General features: G+C 43.8%; 1 protein-coding gene across 2 annotated transcripts in view; it reads right to left on the bottom strand.

The window, feature by feature from the left end:
• The window catches only part of BACE2 (beta-secretase 2), a 103,836-nt gene that overhangs the window by 16,634 nt on the left and 64,139 nt on the right, over positions 1-23,063 (bottom strand). Inside the window, exons 5-8 of one of the 2 annotated variants that reach the window (XM_068972617.1) lie at positions 21,637-21,771; positions 19,597-19,698; positions 14,344-14,493; positions 9,963-10,131 (exon numbers count right to left, since the gene is read on the bottom strand). In XM_068972617.1, the coding sequence (XP_068828718.1) occupies positions 9,963-10,131; positions 14,344-14,493; positions 19,597-19,698; positions 21,637-21,771 (556 nt within the window). The remainder of the gene's footprint in view (positions 1-9,962; positions 10,132-14,343; positions 14,494-19,596; positions 19,699-21,636; positions 21,772-23,063) is intronic. The other variant, XM_068972625.1, reaches the window with a different exon arrangement.

Raw genomic sequence — 23,063 nt, 5'->3', positions numbered from 1 at the left:
AATGGTAAAATATAATAATTATTCCCATTAAATTATGGAAAAATATCCATTTCTATTCAGTATTGCCTCTAAAAGCATCACAAAATAAAAACAAAAGATAAAAGACTAGAAATGATACAAATGTACTATTTGCAGATCATGTAACTTTTCAAAGAAAATGCAAGTGACTCTAATAACTATTTTAAAAAAGGAGAATCCAGCAAGATGGCTTGATAGAAGATTGATATACCAAAAAAAAAAAAAAGAATCGAATGCCTGTATACCAAACAATCCATTAGAATGTACATTTTTAAATAATCTCATAGCAATAGAGAGGTAATAAGTATATATGTTAAAACCTGTTTAAAGAAAACTACAGAGCATTGATGTAAGACATAAAAGATTACCTAAACAAATGGAATTTAGCACATTTATGGGGAAAAGACTCATACAGTAAAGATCTGATTTCTTCTTAAGTTAACCTACAAATTCAGTATGGTTCTGACCAAAATCTTGGTATGATTCTTCAGAGATTTTGGCAAGCCAAATAAAACAACAAATGTAGACTGCACAATTTTAAAGAAGATTAAGGAGAAAGAGTCAAACCCCTACAAGATAGTGAGTTTTTTTTTAACTACAGGAATCAAAACCATATGTTATAGCACAAGAATACAAAACTGCCCCTACTGGGACAGAATAGAATTCTCAGAAACAGACCCAGACATATATACATGACAAAGATGCTATTAAAGTTTAGTAGGTACCTTGCAAAACATATTTAACCTGAATCGAATCAAGCCTTTCGACTGAAGTTCAAGTATACAGGAAATTTGAATATGACATCAAACAAACATATTAAATGATACCGTCAAGAAATACTCCAATAAATATGAGTATGATCCATTCTATAAAATAACTGGCCTTCAGATGGGGAAATTGGACTATGGTTTAGATATTACATGATATTAGGTAAGTATTGTTACATTTTAGGTTTCATATTGATATGATTATGTAGGAGGATATATTTAATTTTGAGATGAATGATGAAATATTTAGGTGTGAAATACCATAACATTGCAACTTATTTGCAAATGGTTCAGCAAACCATACATACACACATATACACAGATACCAATATGTGGCAAAATGTTAAAATTAAATCCAGATGGTTGGTGTGCAGAACATTATTTTATTACTTTTACTCTTTTTGAATATTGAAAAATTTCACAGTGAAATATTGAAAAAAGTGTTTGGAAAAGCATATAAGCAAAAAATGATGCTGAGGAAATTCAATGGCCTCATAAAAATTAGATTCCTACTTCACATTTTAGAAGAAAATGAAACAAAAGTATATCATATCTTTAGAAGAAAAATAATTTCTATTTTTTTAGAGTAAGGAAGAATTTCTCAAAAAAGGTACAGAATAAGAGCCTTAAAAAGGGATTAGTAAATTCTATTTCACTAAATTTAAACAGCATAAATAAAAGAGACCAAACCCAAGAAAAGCCAGAGAGATTAGGAGAAAATAATTGCCATGCACATAACCCAGAAAAATAGTTTCTCCAATATAGAAAGAACTTAGGCATGTCAATAAAAACTAAATAGAAAAATGTGCACAAATTGCTACCAGAAAAATTCACTATCAGATAAAAAGGTTGAACAGTCCATAGACATATCAAAAGTTATGTAATTTCAGGAGGATTTAATTAAAATGTGACACTATTTCACATATGTATTGACAAAAACAAAACAAAATGAAATGAATATGGTAATATTTTGACAGAATGAAAATTCTTGTATAACTCTGGTAGTCCACCTGCTTCAAAGAAAAATATGATAGCAGCCAGTAATACTGAAGGCTGGCATACAAGTCATCTACAAATTCCATTTACAGAAGGTCTCATTCATGTGCACAAAGATGTTCAGCATAGTACTGTTTATAATTGAAATATCAGAAACAACCCAAGCATTAATCAAAGTAGGACTGGCTAAATGATCTGGGTATACTCATATAACGGGAAAATGCACAGCAGTCACAATGAATGACCTGTACTCATTCAAACTGCAAAATCTAGCAAACATGATCAGAGAAGGCGATGGCACCCCACTCCAGTACTCTTGCCTGGAAAATCCCATGGATGGAGGAGCCTGGTAGGCTGCAGTCCCTGAGGTCACGAAGAGTCGGACACAACTGAGCGACCTCACTTTCACTTTTCACTTTCATGCATTGGAGAAGGAAATGGCAACTCACTCCAGTGTTCTTGCCTGGAGAATCCCAGGGACAGGGGAGACGGGTGGGCTGCCATCTATGGGGTCACACAGAGTCTGACACAACTGAAGTGACTTAGTAGCAGCAGCAGCAGCAGGCAGCTTCTAGGCTTCCCTGGTGGCTCAGATGGTAAAGAATCTTTCTGCAATGCAGGAAACCTGGGTTTGATCCCTGGGTCAGGAATATTCCCTGGAGAAGGGAATGGCAACCCACTTCAGTATTCTTAGAGAAGGGATTCAAGGGATTAGATCTGATAGATAGAGTGCCTGAAGAACTATGGATAGAGGTTTGTGACATTGTACAGGAGGGGGTGATCAAAACCATTCCCAAGGGGAAAAAAAATGAGAAAGGCAAAATGGTTGTCTGAGGAGGCCTACAAATAGCTGAGAAAAGAAGAGAAGTGAAAGGCAAAGGAGAAAAGGAAAGATACATCCATCTGAATGCGGAGTTCCAAAGAATAGCAAAGAGAGATAAGAAAGCCTTCCTAAATGATCAATACAAAGAAACAGAGGAAAACAATAGAGTGGGAAACACTAGAGATCTCTTCAAGAAAATTAGAGACACCAAAGGAACATTTCATGCAAAGATGGGCACAACAAAGGACAGAAATGGTAGGGACCTAATAGAAGCAGAAGATATTAAAAAGAGGTGGCGAGAATACACAGAAGAACTATACAAAAAAGATATTCACTACCCAGATAATCATGATGGTGTGATCACTCACTTAGAGCAAGACATCCTGGAATGTGAAGTCAAGTGGGCCTTAGGAAGCCATCACTATGAACAAAGCTAGTGCAGGTGATGGAATTCCAGTTGAGCTATTTCAAATCCCCATGATGCTGTGAAAGTGCTGCACTCAATATGCCAGCAAATTTGGAAAACTCAGCAGTGGCCACAGGACTGGAGAAGGTCAGTTTTCATTCCAGTTCCAAAGAAAGGAAATGCCAAAGAATGCTCAGACTACTGCACAGTTGTACTCATTTCACATGTTAGCAAAGTAATGCTCAAAATTCTCCAAGTCAGGCTTCAAAAGTATGTGACACGTGAACTTCCAGATGTCCAGGTTGGATTTTAAAGGGCAGAGGAACCAGAGATCAAATTGCCAACAGCCACTGGATCATCGAAAATGCAGAAGAATTCCAGAAAAACATCTACTTCTGCTTTATTAACTATGCCAATGCCTTTGACTGTGTGGATCACAACAAACTGTGGAAAATTCTGAAAAAGATTGGAATACTAGACCACCTTACCTGCCTCCTGAGAAGTGTGTATGCAGGCCAAGAAGCAACAGTTAGAATCAGACATGGAAAAGTATACTGGGTCAAATTTGGGAAAGGAGTACATCAAGGCTATATATTGTGACCCTGCTTATTTAACTTATATGCAGAATACATCATGCAAAATGCCAGGCTGCATGAAGCACAAGCTGGAATCAAGACTGCCAGGAGAAATATCAATAACCTCAGATATACAGATGACACCACCCATATGGCAGAAAGCAAAAAGGAAATGAAAGTGAAAGAGGAGAGTGAAAAAGCTGGCTTAAAACTCAACATTCAAAAATCAGGTCCCATCATTTCATGGCAAATAGATGGGGAAACAGTGGAAACAGCGACAGACTTTATTTCTGGGGGCTCCAAAATAACTGCAAATGGGGCTTCAGCCATGAAATTAAAAGACACTTGCTCCTTGGAAGAAAAGCCATGACCAACCTAGACAGCATATTAAAAAGCAGAGACCTTACTTTGCCAACAGAGGTCTGTCTACTCAAAGCTATGGTTTTTCCAGTAGTCACGTATGGATGTGAGAGTTGGACTATAAAGAAAGCCAAGCACCGAAGAATTGATGCTTTTGAACTATAATGTTGGAGAAGACTCTTGAAGTCCCTTGGACTGTAAGGAGATCCAACCAGTCCATCCTAAAGGAAATCTGTCCTGAATAGTCATTGGAAGGACTGGTGGTGAAGCTGAAGCTCCAATACTTTGGCCACCTGATGTGAAGAACTGACTCATTGGAAAAGGCCTGATGCTTAGAAGGACTGAAGGCAGGAGAAGAAGGGGACAACAGAGGATGAGATGGTTGGATGGCATCACCGACTCAATGGACAAGAGTTTGAGCAAGCTCCAGGAGTTGGTGATGGACAGGGAAGCCTGCACTGCTGCAGTCCATGGAGTCGCAAAGAGTTGGACATCACTGAGCGACTGAACTGAGCAGGCAGCTTCTAAGGTGACCCGCTGTGATTCTATGCTGCTTAATATTTATTCCATGTAGTCCTCTGCCAGGTTATATAGTACCAAAGTGGCTCTGTGTGACCAAGAGTGTAGGCATAAGTGATAGATTAAATAATAGATTAAAAAATGACACAAACTTCTAAGATTAGATTATAAAAGGGCCGTGGCTTCATGTCAGGGACTCTATCTGCTCTCTCTCTCTCTCTGGGGTCATTGTTCTGGGGTAATCAGTGCCCTGCCTGACAGTGATGAGGTCCATACAGCAAGGAAAGAGGGCTCTGGCCAACAACCAAGTGACTGAGCTTGGAAGCGCTCCTTTAGCCTTCAGGTTTCTGCAGCCCCATAAGAGACTCTGGGCCAGGACCACCCAGCTGAGCCCCCTCTCAATTCCTGACCCTTAGTACCTGCACAAGGCTGTGAAGTGCTGCTAAATTTGCAGGTAAATGTTATACAGCAATCGAAAACTAATCTAAGATAGTTACAGCCACATAGTGAAGTTATAAACATGCTATAATTATGAACAGAATATACACAAATTTCAGCATAAGGAGCAATTCTGGGAAGGCAGTGGGATAGGGTGTTGGCTATATTTATCTATTTCTACAACAAATTTCTGAAGACAATATGACAAAAGGTTAGCATTTGTTACATCTGGGTTTTCCCAAGTATGTGCATAATATATGGCTCCTTGCAACTGAAAAAATTTCATTTTAAACATGTTATAACTTAAAAATAAACACTTTAAAAAAGAAAAAAGAAAGGCAGCATATCTCTTCCACTTACTATTGCACTTTATTCCACTGTCTGGCTCCTAATTGCTGCCCTGAGGGATGTAATTACTTTAATGGCTAAACAATTTGCACTAAAGAGGAGACAAAGAATATATTCCCACAGCTGGTAAAATCTAACGTTTAAGTACCAAGAACTTAAATACATTAAAAAAAAATAGCAACAAAACTTGTATAAGAACACCTAACAAAGAAGGCATGGTGAAATGTAGGGAAGAATGTAGTTCTGCTTCAGTTCAGTTCGGTTCAGTTGCTCAGTCATGTCTGACTCTTTGTGACCCCATGGACTGCAGCAGGCCAGGCCTCCCTGTCCATCGTCACCAACTACTGGAGCTTGCTCAAACTCATGTCCATCGAGTCGGTGATGCCACCCAACCATCTCATCCCCTGTCGTCCCCTTCTCCTCCGGCCTTCAATCTTTCATAGCCTCAGGCTCTTTTCCAATGAGTTAGTTCTTCGCATCAGGTGGCCAAAGTATTGGAGCTTCAGCTTTAGCATCAGTCCTTCCAATGAATATTCAGGACTGATTTTCTTTAGGATGGACTGGTTGGGTCTCCTTGCTGTCCAAGGGACTCTCAAGAGTCTTCTCTGACACCACAATTCAAAAGCATCAATTCTTCGGCACTTAGCTTTCTTTTTAGAAAGAAAATCCATACATGACTACTGGAAAACCCATAGCCTTGACTAGATGGACCCTTGTTGGCAAAGTAATGTCTCTGCTTTTTAATATACTGTCTAGGTTGGTCATGGCTTTTCTTCCAAGGAGCAAGCGTCTTCTAACTTCATGGCTGCAGTTCCATCTGCAGTGATTTTAGAGCCCCAAATAATAAAGTCTGTCACTGTTTTCACTGTTTCCCCATCTATTTGCCATGAAGTGATGGGACCAGATGCCATGATCTTAGTTTTCTGAATATTGAGTTTTAAGCCAAGTTTTTCACTCTCCTCTTTCACTTTCATCAAAAGGCTCTTTAGTTCTTTTTCACTTTCTGCCATAAAGGTGGTGTCATCTGTGTACTTGAGGTTATTGATATTTCTCCCAGCAATCTTGATTCCAGCTTGTGCTTCATCCAGTCCACTTTTTCACATGATGTACTCTGCATATAAGTTAAATAAGCAGGGTGACAATATACAGCCTTGACGTACTCCTTTCCCAATTTGGAACCGTCTGTTCCATGTCCAGTTCTAACTATTGCTTCTTGACTTGCATACACATTTCTCAGGAGGCAGGTAAGGTGGACTGGTATTCATCTCTTGAACAATTTTCCACAGTTTGTTGTGATCCACACAGTCAAAGGCTTTGGCATAGTCAATAAAGCAGAAATAGATATTTTTCTGGAACTCTTCTGCATTTTTGATGATCCAGTGGTTGTTGGCAATTTGATCTCTGGTTCTCTGCCTTTTCTAAATTCACATCTAGAAGTTCATGGTTCACGTACTGTTGAAACCTGGCTTGGAGAATTTTGAGCATGATTTTGCTAGTGTGTGAGATGAGTGCAATTGTGTGGTAGTCTGAGCATTCTTTGGCATTGCCTTTCTTTGGGATTGGAATGAAAACTGACCTTTTCCAGTCGTGTGGCCACTGATGAGTTTTCCAGATTTGCTGGCATATTGAATGCAGCACTTTCACAGCATCATCTTTTAGGAATTCCAATAGCTCAGCTGGAATTCCATCACCTCCACTAGCTTTGTTCGTAGTGATGCTTCCTAAGGTCCAGTTTACTTCACATTCCAGGATGTCTGGCTTTAGGTGAGTGATCGCACCATTGTGATTATCTGGGTCATGAAGATCTTTTTTGTATAGTTCTTCTGTGTATTCTTGCCACCTCTTCTTAACATCTTCTGCTTCTGTTAGGTCCATACCATTTCCGCTCTACTTAGAGACACTTAATATTAAACTATTTCCAACAGCAATTCACCCAGAAACATGCAATGATTATGCTCTCTGATATGTTAAGTGGACAATCTAATGGCTGTTGCCACAGAGGCCTTTACTTTAATGGTATTTAACAAGAGAGTAGAAATTGCGGAGAAAGTCGCTATATTTCTTTGATCCTCTGGGTAGAAGAAGGCAAAGAGTCATGGGAGATACAGTAGTGTTTCAGGTTGCAGTGAAAGCGCTCTTTCAGTGATAATCTAGCTGGTTGAAAGAGTGAATACACACCTGAAAGGTAAACGTTTACTCATGGCTGAAAAAGTGACAAACCTCAAGGTGCTGAGTCTATTCACTAAGGCAAAGTCAAAGAAGTCCACGCTGGTGTTTAAGATATACTGCAAGACATCGGATCTGTACATGGGGCAAGACACCAGATCTGTACATGGTGGGGGTGATTTATTTACAGAGAATATGAAGTGGCCTGTAGCCCAGATGGGCTTCCCTGGTGGCTCAGTGGTAAAGAACACGCCTGCCAATGTGGGAGACATGGGTTTGATCCTTGGGTTGGGAAGATCCCCTGAAGGAGGAACTGGCAACCCACTCCAGTATTCTTGCCTGGAGAATGCCATGGACAGAGGAGCCTGGTGGGCTACAGTCCATGGGGTCGCAAGAGTAGGACACGACTTAGAGACTAAACAACAACAGTCCAGATACAATTTTCCCCTTTGCTATTTATCTTCTGTCTTCCGTATTGTTATTTTATTTAGTGGGAATAGACAGTTGCTGTTGAAATGAGAATATGAAGCATCACTTACCTGCTGTATTTACTGGGCCTCTATTTTACGATCATGATTTAGCAATTTAGACAGTAAGAAATAAAAACTGAAACCTCACCTCCTGAGTTAGTCAGCTGTGAGCATTTGGCATTTTCCCTGTGTACTCTCACCTCCTTCACTCCCTTCCAAATATCTCCATTGGTCTTAGGTCAAAGTGAAGGTCTGGTTCAAGTGCAGGCCACCAGGATGGTCGGCAGCTTCCCCATCAGTCCTACAGCTACAGCTAATGTTTAAGGCTATTTTAAAAAATCAAATTCATATTTTATTTCCTTCACTACATAACAGTCATGTATTTCACTCTAACCCTCAACTTTCTTCCGTTTTATCTTTTTGTTGTTAGTTCTTATCTACTTCACATTTCTTGTTCTTCCCCTGATCGCTAAAGAATTGCTTTTGAACTGTGGTGCTGACTCTTGAGAGTCCCTTGCACAGCAAGGAAATCAAACCAGTCAATCCTAAAGGAAATCAAGCCTGAATATACTTTGGAAGGACGGATGGTGAAGCTGAATCTCCAATACTTTGGCCACCTGATATGAAGAGCCCACTCACTGGAGATCTTGATGCTGGGAAAGATTGAGGGGAGGGAGGTGACAGAAGATGAGATGGTTGGATGGCATCATCAACTCAATGGACATGAGTTTCAGCAAACTCTGGGAGATAGTGAAGGACAGGGAAACCTGGCGTGTTGCAGTCCATGGGATCACAGAGAGTCAGACATGACTGAGTGACTGAACAATCACCTTTAGCATGATATCAGCACAACTCAAGGATGTTCCTGAACCCAAATTCAATGCAGTGGGATGCTTTCCATCCTCTGAAACCCTATCTTTAGTGCAACACCTCTCCCAGCCTCTACCCTGGTGCATACACGTTCTTCATCCCTCTAGCAATTCAATTTCCTGCCACTGAGATCTGCCTTTTTCTTGCTAGCTTCGGCTATTAGTCAGAAGTACCTGATCCTCCCTCTAAACCATGTGCTATGGGAACACTCCGTTTCAAGCAAACTGCTTACTCTCCAGACGCTTCCAAGTGGAATGGGGTTAACCACCCTATCAGCTTTATTGTGCTCTCCTGGTCTTTCTGAAGAGCCACCCAGTTGTCAAGCTAGACACTGCTGAATAATACTGCTGTGTCATCCTCGTACCATCTCCTCAAAAACATTCTATGAGAAAAACGGACTCCTTAGTTTTAAGATTTTAGGATTCAGAAAATAGCAACGACGGGCACTTAACTCTTATTTCATAATGAGGACATCTTTGAAGAAGAAAATATACACAGCTTATCTATGGATTTTCTTTTTTATTCATTTTGCTTTCATTGTCCGAAAACTGTAATTCATCCCCAAGGTCCTATAGAGTATTATTATTCCTGGTATGAGATACCATTTTAAGTTTAATATGAGAGATGACTATAATGACTAACATTCATTGTGCATTTGCTGTGTGCTCAGCACTGACAGCAAGGAGATCAAACCAGTCAATCCTAAAGGATATCCGTTTTGAATATTCATTGGAAGGACTGATGTGGAAGCTGAAGCCTCAATACTTTGGCCACCAGATGCGAAGAGCCGACTCATTGGAAAAGACCCTGATGCTGGGAAAGATTGAGGACAGGAGGAGAAAGGGATGACAAAGGATGAGATGGTTGGGTGGCATAATCTACTCAATGGACATGAGGTCGAGCAAACTCTAGGAGATAGTGAAGGACAGGGAAGCCTGGCATGTTGCAGTCCATGGCATCTCAAGGAGTCAGACATGACTTAGTGACTGAAAAACTTAGCACTGGACTAAAAGTTTGGCATGAATTACTCTGATTCCTTTCTGCTACCTGCACAGTGCATTCTGTTGCTAAGATTTTGATTGCTGATGACAGGCATGAGTGAAACAATTCAACAGCATTGACCTGTCATCAAGACCTGCTTCCAAGTCAGTTATCTGACATTAGGTGCTCTCCTGCAGTTCCCTGTCTGACGGGAGCATCACTTACCTGCACAGGGGCTGGCCGCGAAGCCCACTCTCTTCCGAGCTCTGTCAAAGACCACGTAGAAGCCCTCCATGACGGTAGCACCAATCACCAGTGCGTTGGTGGAAGGCGAGATGCCAAACCGGTAACATTCATAATTCAGGCCAGCCCCCATCATGGGCTGAATGTAAAGCTGTTGAAGAGGAAAGAGCAAGAGAGAAAACGCACAGATCAGGCAACATCACAGAACTGTTGAGGTCGCTGTGTGCTCAGACCCTCCAAGGTGCCATCGGAGCTGCAGAGAACGGAGAGGACGATACCAGCCCTGCCATCCGGGACTTGGGACCATGTGCCTGGTGAGGAACCTGCTGAAGTATAGGAGCATGCACAGCACCTCTGACTGTACACAGGTACAGCCATCTAGGAGTTGTCCATCTGTCCATCCATCCACCTACCACCTATCTTCTCAGCACTTACTGAACACTTCATAAGGCCTGGACACTGTCCTTGGTACCAGCAATACCAAGATGAATAACATGTTGTCTGTGTGATCAAAACACGCATGATCAAAGTGACACACGAGGAAGATGAACGTCAGTGTACTTGCCATGTGCAGCAAAGACAAGGGGGAGGGGGTCTCCAGGCAGGAAGGTGTGCAAGGGCCCAAATGGGTGGTTCTGGAGTCATCACCCACTGGACATCAACCAGCGACCATGTCCAGAGGGCGGGTACAGCAGTTTTAAACCAGGCACTGATTGGGGTTTATCTGTAAACCCTTCTTCAAAGCAAGGAGTTGTCCTATTCTCAACTCTGTTCTTGGCTCCTAGGTATCTTGTATATGCTCTGCACACAGTAGGACCTCAGTAAGTGTGTGTTAAATGGATGAGCTTGATCAGTGTAATGAAATAGACAACTTCTCCTGAGGGTCAATATAAATTAAGAAAAGGTAGTGGATGTATTTAGCTGCTACTAAAACACTTCCAGGCCCTGTAAGCAGGTCCTAGAGCGCACACACACACACACACACACACACACACACACACACACACTCCTACCTTTGAATGAAAGAATTCCATAATAAAAGCCCCCCAAATCACCAAATAAAATGCAACTGATGACACTGACACAAACATGAGGCCAACTGATTTCGTATCTCTCACTCTGACCTTTCTGTGTGTGTCCCCACTGACCTCCCGTAAAAACTCCAGACTGTAAATTTTGTAACATGTTGAGAAAGCTCCAGTTTGCTAGGTCTCAGAGTAAAATGCTTGCCTTCAAACTTAAATAGCACAAATAGACAATCTGGTGGTATTTAGGTTGAAACTATTTATGTTTTTAGGATTATATGAAAAAATTCAGAATTTCCCTGTGGGCCGGGGGCTGCTTTTTAAAATAAGCCAAATAGGATTTCCTGGTGGCTCAGGTAGTAAAGAATCTGCCTGCAATGGGGGAGACCCAGGTTGGATCCCTGGGTTGGGAAGATGCCCTGAAGGAACTGGCCTCTCACTCCAGTATTCTTGCCTGGAGACTCCAATGGGCAGAGAAGTCTGGCAAGCTACAGTCCACGGGGTCTCTAAGAGTTGGACATGACTGAATGACTGAACACACACAGGATTCAGCCCATGTGGTTTTGGAAAGTAGAGTTGGGCACAGGCACTCTGTTTTTTGACATGACTCTTCTGCACTTAGAATCGATCATCCATCTACTGCTGCTGATGCCTGGCTGGTCCTGGGTAGGGACCTCGTCCTAAAATTTGGGTGACCAGGAGCCTTGATGATTGCTCTGAATGTCAGGAAGGGCTTCAATCAGGTAGGGCTGGGAGGGAGGCCCCCAGTTCTGTCCCCAAGGGTGTGCTACCAGAATATGGGGCTCATGAGGTTCTCATCAGGTGATGGTTCATGACTGTCATCCTTTCCCATCAAGGCAATGGAAAGCAACTGGGATAGGGATGATGAAGGAGAAATCAGGGCAACAGGGGCAAGCAGATTTTAAAAGACTGAAAATGTGGACATGTCAAAGTCAACCAAGAGATAGCTACAGTCTCATAAGTGAGAATAAAACTGAATTCTTATGCAGAGATGTGCACATTAAATGCAATACTCCCAGACCTCCTTCGTTATCTTTTCACGCTCACCCAGCACTTGGTCCTGAAAGCGGTTGATGGGCCCCAGTGGATCATCAGCTCAGATGGCTACTGCCTGCTCTGGATGTAATGACAGGCTTCACCCTGCAAGCCTGCTTTCCTCCTGCTTCTTAGAGTCCTTGACTGTCGACTCACCCACACACCATTTATTCTCCAGCTCACATTTACCTCTGTCCCCAAGCTGGGTTTCAAGTTTAGTGACAAACCACACTGGTGAAATAATGTCCACATTTTGCTGGTGGCCTGACCAAAATTTAATCACAAAGAGGGCATAATTTTAAAGGTGCTGTAAACATATCATTCTCACATCACCCTACGCAGTGCTGTTCATCCAAGGATATTGCAGTCTTCTGAAAATGTCTTTGGTGAGTATTATTATTTCTCTTTTTATACTTAAAGAGACACACACAGAAAGGGAGAAGTGACCGTTGAGAGTTACAGTGTGAGTCAAGGGCAGTGCTGTGAGTGTAACTCAAGCCTCTGGCTCTGTGTTTGTGTCCTCTGTTGGGCTGCTATTTCTCTTAAAGCTTTCAATCCTAACCCTAACAGCTCCCCATTTTTGGAATGCACTTCTCCATATAAAGTTGAGAACAGGGAAAAAGCCATATTTATCATTTCCTTTTTTTCTTCTGAAATTATTCCTCCTTCCCTATCCCCCAGTCCCACTCCTTTATCTCAAATTCACCAAACTGCAACAAAGACACATTCATCTGTCCATTCAACAATCAGTTATTATGCACCACCCCCTCACCAGAGAGCAGTGTTAGAAAAGGAAGGATGATCTTTGAATCTCATGATCCTCAGCTTCAAGGAATTAATAATGTAATGGGGGAAGAAATATAAGTGTGTGTGCAAATAAAGAAAAAAGAAGTTAAATGAAAAAGGCAACAGCGTAAACTCAACCCTGAAGATATGATTCCGGGCCAGATGAGTGGACTAGAAAACACACATTATAAGTTTGCAAGGCAAGCTCACAAGTGGGCCATTCTGCTCAGCAGAGGTTCAACAAAGAAGAGTTGTTTGTGTTGGGTCTTAAAGGATGGGAAGAATGTGGATACACAGATGGAGTGGGGAGGAGGGGGGCATTTCGGGCAGTGGAGGGGAGGAAAGTGAGGAGATGGAGCAGGCACCCAGTACTGGAAGACAGCCACCAAGAGGGGAAGGAGGGTCAAGGGTGCAGCAGGAAGCAGGCTGGAGAACGAGGGTGGGTCCTGTGGGGTCAAGGAAAGCGAGAGTGGCGAGTCTCCAGGATGGCAGGAGTGGGGTGCAGAGCTGCGGCTTGGCACGAGGAATCTGGCAATGGTTTTGGAAGAAGAGAGGGTGTGGTGTGCGGAAGGCACTCCAGTGGGTCCTGAGGTGGGAGTGAGAGGGGATGTGAGTGAGGGCTCTGTGGATGGAAAGAGCAGGCAGAGGTGAGATGGGGAGGACAGATGCTTAGGATGAAGGAGGAGTCAATGATTTATTGAATATGGAAAAATGCATAGCTTCATCTCTGAGCACCCAGTTTTAGTTTCTGTTTATAAATAAATTGGAACTAAACATATATTGGTGTTACTGGTACTTATTGCAAAGTGTCCTCAATTCTTGACCTTTCCTGGTAGGCACACCCTTGTGATGTGGCCTTGCAGTTCTTCCCATCGGGAACTGGCATCTCCATCCTCTCCTCAAGAATCTGGGCTGCCCTTGGCCTGGTTTGGGAAACATGGTGCCAGGAGTCCAGTTCCGGGCTGGACTTCAGGAGCCCGTGTGTTTGCTTTCCGTCTCACAGAATCCTGCTGCCACCCTGTGAGCCAGGATGGTGAGAGACAATGGTCTTATCTCTCCATCAACCAAGCCACCAGATATGGAAGTGAGGCCACCTGAGACCATCCTAAACCGAGGCCGACCTATCCCTGGCCAACTACCAGCTGACCAGGGACATGTGCCTGCAGAGACCAGCAGACCCGCCAAGACTCACGAGCAGAAAGCTCATGATGAAAGCTGCTGTGTTTTATGGTTGCTTGTTATGTAGCATTATCACAGCTGCTGCTGCTGCTGCTAAGTCGTGTCAGTCGTGTCCGACCCTGTGTGACCCCATAGACGGCAGCCCACCAGGCTCCCCCGTGCCTGGGATTCTCTAGGCAAGAACACTGGAGTGGGTTGCCATATAGCAATCGCTACCTAATACAGGTGTGATATCGAAATGCATATATTATGCATGAAGTGCTTTACTTTTGCACGCTTCACGTTGAAAAGACAAAAGCACAAATCTACGTTCGTACCTGAGGCAGGATAGTTATACGGAATGATCTGCTGGAGTTCTCGTCTCTCAGGTAGATGGAGATTTTAGGGAAATAAGACCAAGGTGTTTCAGAATTCGTCCAGCATGCCAGCTGGGAACCAGTCCAGAAACCTTCAGAGAATTCTGGAATCTAGACAAAACAAGATCACATGACAAACAGTGACAAGTCTGGCACATCAACAGCAAGTAGCTCCCAGCTCTCCTCGTCACCTTGCCAGATGCCCACGGCGGTAAACTCTGTTTAATTTGGACAGCAAAGCGGAGACATCAGTCCTCTGGAAGAGTGATGGTGATGACAAAAATCAAAATTAGTAAAATTACCCAGGCATGTGGGTTACTTACTGATATTCGACCTGCCACAGGCACTTTGGTCCTCAACACTCGTATCAGTGCAGTAACAGCTCCCCCTCCACTTTACGGAAGAGGAAACCAGTGCTCAGAGAGGTGAAATAACTCACCCAGAGTCACACTGTAGCAGGCAATACTCTTTAGAAGAGAGATCAGATTTTAAACGTGCTCAAAGCCCTTTCGGTCATCACTTTCCTTATACATTCCCCGAGCCCAGTAAGTTTCCTCCTGGTACACAGCCCTATAGGGACCCTCTGCTCTTCTGGAACATCTTTTTTTCTCCTCCAGATCTCAACTCCCAATTCCACCTTGTCCAGGAAGCCCTCCTTGACTATCCGCCACAGTGCTGGTATCGCACCAGGTATCTCTCCTCCTTAGCGCTTCTCTTTATAGCAGTTATAATTTTACATTTATTGGTGTGGTTGGCTAACTTCTGTTTCTTGCGGGGGAACCTGATTCCTCTAAGGATACAGGTCTGCTGTCGGCTCCCCCATCTCCTCTCCATAGTCCTAAAACCTGGCCCACAGGAAAGACACAGGGAATGTTCTTGGAGGAACAAAATGAATGACCAAGAACACAGAATGTTCACTGATGCCTCTCATCAGGGGGCAGAAGGGTAAAGCCGATCATGCTTGTCCACTAGTTGCTGAATCTGTAAGTTAATTACAAATCACTCCTGAGCCCTCTTACCAGATCCAGCGGTCTACCAGAGCAGACCTGGCTTATTCCTGCCAGCTCCCAGAGAGAAGGGCTGGGTCGGATGGGTTTCTTTCCACACACCTAGCACATTGCCCTGCTCAGGTCAGTAGCAGAGGTGCCTGTGATGGGGCAGAGCTAAGAGGACACCTGATGGGGTGGAGCTAGGAGGGCATGGGACAGGGGTGGAGCTAGGAGGGCACGGGACAGGGGTGGAGCTAGGAGGGCATGGGACAGGGGTGGAGCTAGGAGGGCATGGGACAGGGGAAGTGAAGTGGATGTGAGGTGGAGCTAGAAGAGGCTGATTGGAAGGAAGAGGTGTCTGTCAAGGTCCCGGAGGAAGAAGTACATGAGCTAAGTTGAGCAGTAGGCGGGCAGAGCACGGAACCTGCCCCACGGGACACCATGAGGCTATGGAGGGTGGTACTAAGGACAGGAAGGGGCAGGAGTTACAGCTGGGAGGGACCCATGGGCACCATCGGGCGTTTATCAGAGATCAGTTATCAGGGATCTGAGCGCATGAGATGTGATTAAGGCATTCTAGCAGGATTTGTGTAGGTCACTTCTTTGAATCTACTCTCCAGGGAGTCAGCCTGCGCTAGACAGAAGCATTGAAAGTCAGTGACCAATGCGTGGGAAGTGATGGTGTGGCCGTGGATGGGATCACTTAGGAGAGGGTACAGAGAGAAGGGAGGGGATGCAGGACCTACCCTGAGAAACAGGCCAGCAAAGGAGACCCCCATGAAGCAGGGCACAGGGTGGGGAGGAAGTTCCAAGAGGAGGGTGTTGTGGAAGCAGAGAGAACAGATAAGGCAGGTAAGCATGGTTGCTATGGAGGTCAAGACGGACAGCAACTGAGAAAAACACGGTGTCCCCGGATGAACACACAGTGAGAGCTGCCTGTTCAGGACCATGCAGGGCAGGAGCCGCCTCCTCAGGGCAGACAACCAGGAGGAAGGGCCTGCGGTCTCTTCACCCACTGCAGTGCTGATCTGCAAAGTCTCTAATGCCTTAATGTGTTGGGTTGGCCAAAAAGTTCCCATTTTTTGGCCAACCCAATATTTGTGCATTTTATAAAAGTGAAGTCGGTTTGAAATACGTATCACAGGGAAGAACTCTCTGCTGGATGAGTTGAGAGGGGGAGGGGCGGTCACCTTGCTAGGTTTCACCAAGAGTGAAGGGTGGTAGGGCCTGCATGGGGGGCAAAGTGCTCCAATCCCCAGATGAAGAATGAGGCTCAGAGGGGCCAAGTAATCTGCCTAAGGGGCACAGTGCAGGAGCGGGTAGAGGACCGTCTGCCTCCAAAGTGGTGCCTGTGAGTCTGGAAAGCTTCCAGGGGGCCAAGCCTTGTGTCCTGGGGGAGAGTCTAGACACTCAGATCAGAGAGCTGAAAGTCAGAAGTCAGTTTACAGAAGGTATCATCCTGTTGCTGGATTCTGCAGACGGACAAGCACTGGGCCTGAGCTAAAAAGGGCGTCACAGCTGAACAGGTGGGGAGCCCAGGTCCCCATCAAGCACAAAACTCCCCACCAGGCTCATTTAAGAAACAGACTAACATATAGCCCTGGGAACTGTATTCAATATCTTGTAATAACCTATAGTGTTGTTTAGTCGCTAAGTCACATTTGATTTTTCGAGACCCCACTGACTGCAGTATGCCAGGCTTCCCTGTCCTTCATTATCTCCCAGAGTTGGCTTAAACTCATGTCCATTGGGTCAGTGATGCCATCGAACCATCTCATCCTCTGTCAAGCCCCCTCTCCTCCTGCCCTCAATCTTTTCCAGCATCAGGCTCTTTTCTAGTGAGTCAGTTCTTCTCATAAAGTGGCCAAAGTATTGGAGCTTCAGCTTCAGCATCAGTCCTTCCAATGAATATTCAGAGTTGATTTCCTTTAGGATTGACTGATTTGGTCTCCTTGTTGTCCAAGGGGCTCTAGAATCTGAAGAAGGATCTATCTCTACATATCTATATCTGTGTATATCTGAATTACTTTGCTGTACACTTGAAACAATACAACATTGCGAATTAACTATACTTCAGTAATTAAAAAGAACTACAGACCTACAAACTATTCATTTCTAAAATCCCACCTAAACTATCCAGGCCCAGAGACAGGGCCTGGCATCTGTACGGTATTTACCTCTTTGCTTAACTAAGAAAGAAAACCCAAGTGAAGAGAGCCAGCTAAGATGAACCCAGCAGAGAGAAAGCTCAGGCACATCTCCGGTCCATGCACGTGAGACAGAGAGCATCCCCCCTTGTTGAGCTTTCCCTGCTCAAGACAAACATCCTCCCGGGCCTCTCCTTCCTGATGCAGGCACTGAAACCAGAGGATAATTTTAGATTAGGCAAACACATTTCGTAATCTCGTTCCTTCCACCTCGTGCTTTTCTTACAAAGTCAGGCACTGCTGAACACATGCTGTGCTGACCTCAGGCATGCTAGTGCCCCTCCGCCACAGCCCGGCTGGTTCTGGCTGAAGTCACAAAATCTGCAGAGGCCCAGGCTGGTCATGGGCTTGCTGGAGTCACATGCTGGTGCTGTCAGTGTGTCCTTGGGACGGAGGGTAAAACCCTTACAGCTCAGAATATTAAATTTGAGGATGCGCATGTTAATTTCACTGAGGACATTTTTTACTCTGAAGCAGCATATTGCTCTGTATCTCCAGCATAGTCTGGTTTTCAGCCAGTTTCCTAAATTTAAGGCACTAAAATCATTGCCTGCCACTTTTTTTCTGATTCAGCAGATATTAGACAAGACAGAGGTTTGCTCTGGCTTTTTTGTCCGCTGTACTCTTGACCTCCCAGTTCACAAAGGACCTCGGTGTTGTTTCTTCTGGTTTCCCCTCTGCGTTCTTTTGATTTGCCTGCTGCATTTCCCATAGCACTTTTATTCAGACTTTTGAAGTTTTGGTCCAGCACAACCAAAAGCCTGCTCTTTCTTCTCTGTTTCTGCTACATCACCTGTGACAAAGTAACCGCTGTGCCTCTTACATCCATCCAGCTCTGGGTTTGGCCACAGCCCAATGGAGCTGTGGGACTGTCAGCCCCACTGGAGTCAGAACCAGGAGAAAGACTTTTTTTGGTGACCTTGTAAGAGTGGCCCTGAGTGGACAGATGCTTATGAAGACACTCAAGAAGCTGAGAGAAATATTTATCTTGCATTCAAACAAATAGCAGTAGCACCATGGTTTAGACATTAAATAGAAGTACTTCTTAACCAAACACCTATTGTGTTACCCTAAACCCTCACAACAAGCCATGATAAGAACACAGAGGCTCTCAGGGGGCACAAAAGTACCCCCTGCCCCACAAGGCACTCAGCTAATAACTGGCAGAAACTAGATTAAATTCAAGTCCATCTGCCCCCCAAGGCTGTGGTCCTTGCAATCAATGCTTCGTGGTCCATCCTAGTGCCTGAATTAACTAAAAGTTGGGGTCACACTGGGATGACTGTTAACCAGGCCCTCAAGGCATGTTGCCCTTACCAGGATTTTAATGGTATTTCAAAGCGTGGCCATAAAATAATTACTATATTGGTGGATTGACCTTTGTCTTCTGTGAATCATACTTTGTTACAGAAGTAGGAGTTAAAAATCCCAGCACAGCTTGGATGAAGGCCAAAAAGGGAGCATAATTTTTGGTTTGTTTAAAAAGCTACAAACACATTCCTGGTTTACTATTTAATGTGTTACCAAGTGGTTTATTTTTCTGTAGTTTAAAAAAGTACCATAGCAACTACATTATTATTTGAAATACTGAAAAGAATTGCATCTTTAGATCCAAGACCTCTGAGATTAAAGTGAAGGAATTATTTGCTGGTTAATATCAAAGAATAAAGTGGGAATCCCTGGTAAAGAATCTGCCTGCAATGCAGGATTTGGGGGTTTGATCCCTGGGTTGGGAAGATCCCCTGGAGAAGGAAATGGCAACCCATTCCAGTATTCTTGCCTGGGAAATCCCATGGACAGAGAAGCCTGCCAGGCTATGGGGTTGCAAGAGTCAGACAGGACTTAGCAACTAAACACCACCACCATCCAAGAATAAGATCATGAACCTAAGAAATAATCATTAAAACAACCCTCCAAACCCTTGGATTGGAACTGTTAGAATACACGGTGGTACTCCCCAGTATGTGGTCCTGACCTGGTGTGACCTCCGAGACTCATTGAACATTCTGGGGACTCACCAGAGATGTGCGGGCCACAGCCTCCACCACGGCGTCAAACACCTTCTGGGGCAGGCGCAGCAGCGTGGTGCCACTGTCCACGATGGCCTTGTCTGCATTGTACTAGAACAGGGGAGAAGGCACGTGAGCAACCAGCACCCACATCAATGCACAGTCCAGCCTGCCATCACCCAGCTTCTGTGATATATGCATTCAGTAGCCATGGTACCTCCTTGGTGGCTACACTTCATTTCATATTCTCAGAACTTGGGGACCAAGAACTTCCTCACCCAGTGTTTTGCTACAGATAAACTGAGGCCAGAAAAGGGCAGTGATATCACCAAAATCAACAGCTTAATTCAGAACTTTTCTCTTACTCAGCAGTGGCCGGATTCCATAAAGGACCACCCCCCTCCCCACCCACCCCCACCGAAGAGGGAAGACCCATTTGTCTTTAGAGGTTGAAATGAAACACTGAATGTTATTTATGTAAATCATGCAAAATCAACTCTGTATTACTTCATTAGCAGAGAAAGAGGAGGAAGGACGGTTTTTCAACAGATACCCTATATTTCATTTAGAATGGAACCAAAGCCCCATTCAATAAGAGAATCTTACAACACAGAGACACTGCCAGCCCTGCTCGCCCGTCATTCTTTATGTGGCTGAGCGAAAAAGTGGAGGTCAGTGGGCCAAGACCAAAGAAGACACCCAGCCTCTAGGGACTTAACTGGATGAGCAAGGCTGCCAGGGGATGGAGTGAGCCATGGGCAATGCAATCCTCCCATTTCTACGGCAAATCCCTGAGTCATATGACCAAATACACCAATCAGGTCAAAAGGAAGCAAGGATTTGTTTAGGTAGCAGGTGGGAGGAGTGAAGAATTGTGAGAAACCGAAATACAGCAACTGATTCATATTCTTTTCAAGTGTAAAACTAATTTCCGTTTAGAAAAACTCTAATTTAAATACGGCCTTGTTTGTTCACAAAATTATCATGCCTGTGTGTGTGTAAGAAAAGCTTGTACACTGAAATGTTGGTGTAGGACGACAGCACTTTTATTGTTTTCTCTGTTGTGGCAAGAGTGGCAGATTGGGAAGGGGGGCAGGAGAGAATGAAGAATATGAGAATCAGACCTCCAAAGGCGCTTATACTCTCCAATACACACATACACACACATACGGAGTTTGTACTTTATTTTAGGCCAGCCCATCTGATTCTACCATTGGACTCTTCAGTGGCAAATAAATGTCTTTTTGACAATAAACAGATTTGTAGACTTAGGAAAGAAACACCATCCCAGGGGACTGGACCATCCCTTTATCAAGCTTTGATTGTTTCTGCAGACGCATCTCTATATGAGAACTCATGGTACAATGTGATGGTTAAAGTGAAAGCTAATGATGACAGGCACGAATACAATCAATGCTGATGAAATGCTGCTGGTTTTTAAAAACAATTCTGAAAATGTTGGAGATCATCACAATCATGTCATTATGTGCCACAAATAAGCCAAAATGCAGTGAGAGGTGTGAACGAGGTTAACGAGAGATGCGGTTTCCCAGCTCTGCCTCCTCTTAGCACCATCAGCCACCCACATCTTTAGATCATAATGTTTCTTCGAGTGAGAACTGCGTACTGGGGGGGAAATGGGGGATTAGAATGTAGATGGAGGATAAAGCTGATGATGTATTTCTGGTTTCATTTTGCTTATTTTTAGTCCCCTTTCACTCTGATAAAAACCTTGCTTACTTTACTCTCTTGAACCGAGTTCAGGGACCATCAAGCCAGGATGACGTGGTTCTATATAACTTTTTTTCACTCATCACTTCATGCTAATTCCTCCTTTTCAAGCGGAGAAATTGAAGGGAAGCAATTAGAGGGAGGGTCATTGATATAAAATTATCTACAACAAGGCCCTGTAACTTTTATTGCCATGAGCTTTTGATTTATCTTGCAATGTAATGCACAGTCTGATTTCATATTCAGGTACTAGCTGAATTAAATATGCAAATTTAGTGGCCCAGGCACACGCAGACAAAGAGATAAGAGTGGAAATACCTCTCTGCAGTCCAGATTAAGGCTCTGGCCTCCGATTTCCAATTTTAGAATTTCTATCTGATAATACCACTCCTCCTTAATAGGGGTGTACCAGATGTCTCCTTTGTACAAAGTTGGTTCAATTCCACCTAGGACCTGGGAAGGAAAATGTTTACATATTTAAGAGAAAAAATATATAGGCATATAACAAAGGTACACAAAGAAGCGTGGTTTTTTGCTTTTTAAATTTATTTTTTAACTGGAGGAAAACTGTTTTGCCAATGTGGTGTTGGTTTCTGCTGTACAACAAGGCAAATCAGCCGTAATTATACATATATCACCTCCCTCTTGAGCCTCCCTCCCCTCACTCTACCATCCCTCCAGGTCATCACAGAAGGCCAGGCTGGGCCCCCTGTGTTATACAGCAACTTCCCACCAGCTACCTGTTTTACACATGATAGTGTATACATGTTGATGCTACTTTTTCCATTCATTCCACCCTCTCCTTCCCTCACTGTGTCCGTAAGTTCATGCACTACATCTGTGTCTTCACTCCTTCCCTGCAAATAGGTACATCAATACTATTTTTTAGATTCCATATATATGTGTTAACATACAATACTTGTTTTTCTGATGAGAAGCATGCTCTTATAAGGCAAAACTTCACTGGAATCAGTACTTCCAATTTAACAGGATGTTATAAACAAATGCATAGGCCTGGAAATGAAACAAGGAACATTCTGGGGCCATGTGTTGGAAAATCAGAGTCCCACTCTAATCAGGAGGCTTTGATAATTGCTCTTATGTAGAGGAAATGCATACAGTTCCAGCTTTCTGATACTGAGATCCTCCCCTACCCCATCCCAGTCGTGGGCAAAGAAATGCAATAAAATGGTTAACCACACAGACTGGCAAAATTTAGTCCCTCAAAAGATGAAGGATGACTTCCTGCCCCACAGATTTGCATGGAAAGAGGAACAAAATAGCTTCTCTAATCAAAACTTCATTTTGGAAATCTGTGTAACATCACCTCTCTCCTCTGAAAAGGTGGTAAAACAACAGAGTGGTGAAAACCTGTGTGAGGCTGTTTCTCGCAGTCGGAAAGCAAAGGGGTCAGCATCACCCCCCTGGGGGCCCTTCATGTGCTTTCTCCCCTTAGACTCCCACTGTAGACATCTGGGTGCAGGCCCATCAGGGAGACGCTTGGGATATGGCATGTTCCCAGCATTGATTCTGTTTCACTGTGTGTGTGTGTGTATGTGTGTAGGTATGTGTGTACATCTGTGCCTGTACCTGTATGTATGCACGTGCAAGTATGTATTAGGCAAATCTCTGTGTAACGGTATATAGTGTGTACATGCATGCATGTGTGTATGTATGCACAAGTATGTGTGTATATGTGCATATCCATGTGTATATACTTGTGTGTACATGTGTAAGTGTGTGCC

Source organism: Capricornis sumatraensis, chromosome 1 (assembly GCF_032405125.1).
Source record: "Capricornis sumatraensis isolate serow.1 chromosome 1, serow.2, whole genome shotgun sequence".
Classification (NCBI taxonomy): Eukaryota; Metazoa; Chordata; class Mammalia; order Artiodactyla; family Bovidae; genus Capricornis; species Capricornis sumatraensis.
The sequence above is the reverse complement of the archived record's forward strand: the minus strand, read 5'-3'. Positions and strand labels throughout refer to the sequence as shown.